The sequence below is a fragment of the Scomber japonicus genome, chromosome 21 (assembly GCF_027409825.1).
Source record: "Scomber japonicus isolate fScoJap1 chromosome 21, fScoJap1.pri, whole genome shotgun sequence".
Taxonomy (NCBI): Eukaryota; Metazoa; Chordata; class Actinopteri; order Scombriformes; family Scombridae; genus Scomber; species Scomber japonicus.
The window spans coordinates 2100214-2106213 of record NC_070598.1 but is presented as its reverse complement, the minus strand read 5'-3'; the positions used below and the strand labels follow the sequence as shown (position 1 = coordinate 2106213).

At 39.4% G+C, this 6000-nt stretch overlaps 2 protein-coding genes across 2 annotated transcripts in view; both read right to left on the bottom strand.

Annotated features, from left to right (window-relative positions):
- Positions 1-402, bottom strand: part of rmc1 (regulator of MON1-CCZ1) — a 21707-nt gene extending 21305 nt beyond the window's left edge. The window contains exon 1 of the mRNA XM_053342785.1: positions 382-402. Coding sequence (XP_053198760.1) covers positions 382-402 — 21 coding nt within the window. The remainder of the gene's footprint in view (positions 1-381) is intronic.
- An 8-nt stretch (positions 403-410) lies between these two features.
- On the bottom strand, positions 411-5900 carry riok3 (RIO kinase 3 (yeast)). The gene is made up of 5 exons (XM_053342156.1): positions 5580-5900; positions 3881-3996; positions 2016-2161; positions 1349-1456; positions 411-655 (listed from the first exon to the last, which is right to left on the bottom strand). Exons 1-5 carry the CDS (start codon positions 5613-5615, stop codon positions 489-491), a joined length of 573 nt encoding a protein of 190 aa, XP_053198131.1. The 5' UTR covers positions 5616-5900; the 3' UTR covers positions 411-488.
- Between the last annotated feature and the right edge of the window lie 100 nt (positions 5901-6000).

The following is a 6000-nucleotide window of genomic DNA, read 5'->3' as shown; positions in this document are numbered from 1 at the left end:
TTCCTGCTATTGCTCCAGTGTAAGAGGAGCTCTGAATACTTACACACTTTAACCTATAGAAGCTGTTTTCTTTTCTGTTTTTTAATACAGCATATATATTTCCTGTATTTTCTGGTTGTATTTTAATAAAGAGACTGAGAAATAATTATATATTTGTTATTATAGCATTGCTAAAACAACTAATCTAATGGTGGCCTAAGACTTTTGCACAGTTCTGTATATATACTTTATGTGTGTGTGTGTTTGTGTGTGTGTGTGTGTGTGTGTTTATATACATATATTTAGAGCATAATGTTACTATTCTTTTACTATATTTTTTACTACTATTGTCTGTTTGTTCTATTGCATGTGTATTTATTATTTTATTCTTTCTGTTGATGCTATTCTATTTTTACTTTCCATTTGCTGCTAATAAATAAAGGAATATCTTATCTTAAAACTAGAAGGAACAAAAAGGCTTTTCTCCTAAAAGCATTAAATGTGAAGAACTAAGAGAAGGAAATGAAAGGAAGGAGATAGGACAGAAGGACATGAACAGGTCTCACGTTGTCCATGCGAGCCGTGTTCTTACGGCCGCAGGTCACTGCATCGTGTTTGGTGGTGATGTTCTTCCCTTTACCCGTGAAGCCTTTCCTGGGGGTGGTCTGGGGCTTATCTGAGTGATTACACACACACACACACACACACACACACACACACACACACACACACACACACACACACACACACACACACACACACACTTTTAGTTTATTTATGTATTGTATAATCTTTGTTCTTTGTATTATGTCATCGGTTTAATGTAAACTCTTATTATTCCTATCTTCCTTCCTCCTTTCCTTCCCTCCTCCCTCCCTCCCTCCTTCTTTCCTTCCTTCCTTCCTTCCCTCCCTCCCTCCCTCCCTCCCTCCCTCCTCCTTTCCTTCCCTCCTTCTTTCCTCCCTTCCTTCCTCCCTCCTTCTTTCTTTCCCTCCTCCTTTCCTCCTTCCTTCTTCCTCAATCCTTCTTTCCTTCCCTCTTCCTTTCCTTCTTCCTCTTCTTTCCTTCCCTTCTTCCTTCCTTCCTTCTTTCCTTTCCTCCTTCCTTCCTTTCGCCCTCCTTTCCTTCTTTCCATCCTTCTTCTTTCCTTCCCTCCCTCCTCCTTTCCTTCTTCCCTCTTTCCTTTCCTTCCCTTCCTTTCCACTACCTTTTTTTTTACACTTATATATACACCTGTAAATAAAGAGTGGGATTGGCTAACCCGTTGCTTTCTCCAGATAAAATGTAATATTTAGAACAATAGTATTCCATTAACTTCATTTAATATAAAGAGTTATAATGTAAGATCATGCAATCATGCAGCCGTTACCTTTCCTGTAAGGGTCGTCTCTGGTGTCCTGCCAGTCCACCTCGTCCTCGGAGCTGTCGCTGTCTTCATACGGGTGAACCATGCGGTAGTTCTCAAAGGAGATGGACACTGGAGACAAACGACTTCATCAGGTCTTTAAGCTTCCTGTCGTCCTCCCGGGTCTGTTTTGACTGTTCCTTCTTTCCTTCCTTCCTTTCTTTCTTCCATCTGTGCTTCCTCTCTCCTTCTCTCTTTCTTTCCTTCTTCTCTTTCTTCCCTTCCTCCATCTCCCTTTCTTCCTTCTTTTGTCCTTCCTCCCCCCTACCTTCTTTCCTCTGTCCTTACTTCCTTTCTTCTTTCCTCTGTCCTTCTTTCCTCCTCCCTCCTACCTTCTTTCCTCCCTCCCTCCTACCTTCCTTCCTTACTTACTTCTTTCCTCCATCCTTCCTTCCTTATTTCCTTTCCTCCCTTCCTTCCGTCCTCTATCCCCCTTTCTTCCTTCTGTCGTTCCTTCCTTTCTCTTTCCTTCCTTCCTTCCTTTACTCCCTTCCTCCCTTGACTCGAACACAACAGGAGGGTTAAAACTATAATCACTCTTCACTTCTTCACACACAGTTTGTCACAGAAACTAATATTTAATGTTGAATTCTTCAGACTTTGGTTAAACGTCAGATTATTGTGTTTGCACCTTTGCTGTCTCCGTTGAACTTCTTCTCCTCGCGGCGGAGCTGGTTATCGAACTCACGGTCGAACTGCATCTGAAGCATCTGAGCGAGCATCAGATCGCTGGTCGTATCTGAACTTTCATCTGTCAACAAGAGGTCTGCTCCAGGACTGAGAGAGAGAGAGAGAGAGAGAGAGAGAGAGAGAGAGAGAGAGAGAGAGAGAGAGAGAGAGAGGAGAGAGAGAGAGAGAGAGGAGAGAGAGGGAGAGGGAGAGAGAGAGACACAGAGAGAGAGAAGGAGAGAGAGAGAGAGAGACACAGAGAGAGAAGGAGAGAGAGAGAGAGAGAGAGAGAGAGAGAGAGAGAGAGAGAGAGAGAGAGAGAGAGAGAGAGAGAGAGAGAGAGAGAGAGGAGAGAGAGGGAGAGGGAGAGAGAGAGACACAGAGAGAGAGAAGGAGAGAGAGAGAGAGAGACACAGAGAGAGAAGGAGAGAGAGAGAGAGAGAGAGAGAGAGAGAGAGAGAGAGAGAGAGAGAGAGAGAGAGAGAGAGAGAGAGAGAGAGAGAAAATAGTTTTGTTGCTTTCCACAGATAAAATGTAATATTTAGAACAATAGTATTCCATTAGCTTTATTTAATATAAACGTTATAATGTAAGATCATGCCAAACTAGTTGATATGGTGTTAGGTAGGAAGGAAGGAAGGAAGGAAGGAAGGATGTAAGATCATGCCAAACTAGTTGATATGGTGTTAGGTAGGAAGGAAGGAAGGAAGGAAGGAAGGATGTAAGATCATGCCAAACTAGTTGATATGGTGTTAGGTAGGAAGGAAGGAAGGAAGGAAGGAAGGATGTAAGATCATGCCAAACTAGTTGATATGGTGTTAGGTAGGAAGGAAGGAAGGAAGGAAGGAAGGAAGGAAGGATGTAAGATCATGCCAAACTAGTTGATATGGTGTTAGGTAGGAAGGAAGGAAGGAAGGAAGGAAGGAAGGATGTAAGATCATGCCAAACTAGTTGATATGGTGTTAGGAAGAAGGAAGGAAGGAAGGAAGGAAGAAGGATGTAAGATCATGCCAAACTAGTTGATATGGTGTCAGGAAGGAAGGAAGGAAGGAAGGATGTAAGATCATGCCAAACTAGTTGATATGGTGTTAGGTAGGAAGGAAGGAAGGAAGGAAGGAAGGAAGGATGTAAGATCATGCCAAACTAGTTGATATGGTGTCAGGAAGGAAGGAAGGAAGGAAGGATGTAAGATCATGCCAAACTAGTTGATATGGTGTTAGGTAGGAAGGAAGGAAGGAAGGAAGGAAGGAAGGAAGGAAGGAAGGAAGGAAGGAAGGAAAGAAGGATGTAAGATCATGCCAAACTAGTTGATATGGTGTTAGGTAGGAAGGTACGTAGGAAGGAAGGAAGGAAGGAAGGATGTAAGATCATGCCAAACTAGTTGATATGGTGTCAGGAAGGAAGGAAGGAAGGAAGGATGTAAGATCATGCCAACTAGTTGATATGGTGTTAGGTAGGAAGGAAGGAAGGAAGGATGTAAGATCATGCCAAACTAGTTGATATGGTGTCAGGAAGGAAGGAAGGAAGGAAGGATGTAAGATCATGCCAAACTAGTTGATATGGTGTTAGGTAGGAAGGAAGGAAGGAAGGAAGGAAGGAAGGAAGGAAGGAAGGAAGGAAGGAAGGAAAGAAGGATGTAAGATCATGCCAAACTAGTTGATATGGTGTTAGGTAGGAAGGTACGTAGGAAGGAAGGAAGGAAGGAAGGATGTAAGATCATGCCAAACTAGTTGATATGCTGTTTTATTGACTATTTACTGTTTTTAAGCAAGTTGAATATTTACATTATATTATATTCACACACAGGTGAATCAGGTGAGAACTTACTCGGTGAGAGCAGGGAAGTCACTGTTCTCCTCTTCCAGCTGTTTGGCCAGCTGTTCACTCATCACATCGGCCAGAGAGCAAGCCGGAGCCGCCGGGGCCACCGAACCCCACGGGCTCTGCAAAACACACACACACACACACACACACACACACACACACACACACACACACACACACACACACAGGGGTTAAAACGCCTCATATTACATTCATTACGGTAAACTACTAATATTACATTCATTACGGTAAACTACTAATATTACATTCATTACGGTAAACTACTAATATTAGATTCATTACGGTAAACTACTAATATTACAGTCATTACGGTAAACTACTAATATTACATTCATTACGTAAACTACTAATATTACATTCATTACGTAAACTACTAATATTACATTCATTACGGTAAACTACTAATATTACATTCATTACGGTAAACTACTAATATTACAGTCATTACGGTAAACTTCTAATATTACATTCATTACGGAAAACTATTAATATTACATTCATTACGGTAAACTACTGATATTACATTCATTATGGTAAACTACTAATTTTACATTCATTATGGTAAACTACTAATATTACAGTCATTACGGTAAACTACTGATATTACATTAATTATAGTAAACTACTAATTTCAGCTCCTGACTGTTGTTTTAAATTGTGAACCCATCCTTTAATTTCTCTAATTCAAAGCAGTAGTTCAACATTTTGATTTTGGGGAAATATGCTTATTGTAGAGTTAGAGAATGATTACATTCAAGAACAACTGTTTTAATGTTCATTTAATCTCATGTTTGTAGAGTCAAAGTGAACAGTGTAAATAGATGACTCAGCAGAAACAATGAAAGGAGTGAGTCATAGTTTAGTGTGACATGTCTGAACATGTCCCTGAACATGTAACACTGCCCTGAAACCATAATAATAATACAATTAATTATTACTAGAACATAGATATTTCTCTAATTAGAAAACTTAAAACTACACAACAGCTGTAGTACTTGTTAACATTTTTACACTTTAAAGAAATGATATATATTAGTGCTGATGATTGACAGTGTGATAAGACCTGGGACAAGCTTTCAGATCACTCACTGGTTTATAAATACATCATTAAGATCCCTAATTTAATTTTGAAGGTATGGATGTGACAGAAATAGCTGTGGGCTCATGGTCTTGCTAATAGCAAAAAATAGACAGAATAAGTGTCGAGAAAGAAAATTATTTTAGACTAATGCAATAAAACAAAAAGGGATGAAAATGTGATTTAAAAAATGCTATAATAAATAATAAAAAAGGGAAAAAAATCAAAATAAAATTAATCAATATTAACGTTAAAATAAAAGATTAAATTAATTTTAAAAAATAATACAAAAAAATGTCAATAAAGTAAATAATGTGTATAAATTATTAGTTTTAATTCATTTTTATATGTGTGTTTGGTGCCAAATCTCTAATCAGTGAACCACCGGGGAGAGGCCGCTGCTCCGGGTTATCTATCCGCTCACAGCGACCTATTTTCGGCCTTTTAAGGTTCGAACTGTCGGTGATGAGGCCATATTGGATCATGAGTCGCTGAGGCTAAAACTAGCAGCCAACTAGCAGCAGACTATTTGTGATCAATAAAAGCATGGGTCAAACTGAGATAACAGTATATAATATTACTCAAGAGGATAGTTGGACTTACCTTTGGTGCTTGTGCCGTTACTCCCGATTGATCCATGATTGTGATTATTCACTTTAATCGATTCTTTCTCTGATGAATAAATGGTGGCTAACGGCTGAGCTAAAAGTGAGCAAGCTTCGTGGGGGCAGATTCAGCGACTAAAAACGTCTTAAATATAAGACAAATAACAACGTCAGGCGATGTGACAAGTACAGATAACTGCTGTGTTAACTTTAATAAATATAAAAAAGATAATTTAGAGGTTGGTTATAAAGTCTTTTAGTAGTTTAAAGGTTAGAGAAGAGGTGGAAAAACCTTCACTGATAGTTCCTCAGTACAGTCAACGTCTGACACAAACAGGAAATACATCACTGCCCGTACCTTACAGCGCACCTTCACAATAAAAGCTTAGCGATTCTGTTTAAAATGCTTTTATTTTCTC

Bases quoted from the DNA above. Each gene is read 5' to 3' on its own strand.
- riok3 (XM_053342156.1), bottom strand. From the start codon at position 5,615: ATGGATCAATCGGGAGTAACGGCACAAGCACCAAAG. The intron at 3,997-5,579 runs GTAAGTCCAACT...TGTGTTTTGCAG, and splicing joins TAACGGCACAAGCACCAAAG to AGCCCGTGGGGTTCGGTGGC. The intron at 2,162-3,880 runs GTAAGTTCTCAC...TCTCTCTCTCAG, and splicing joins GACTTCCCTGCTCTCACCGA to TCCTGGAGCAGACCTCTTGT.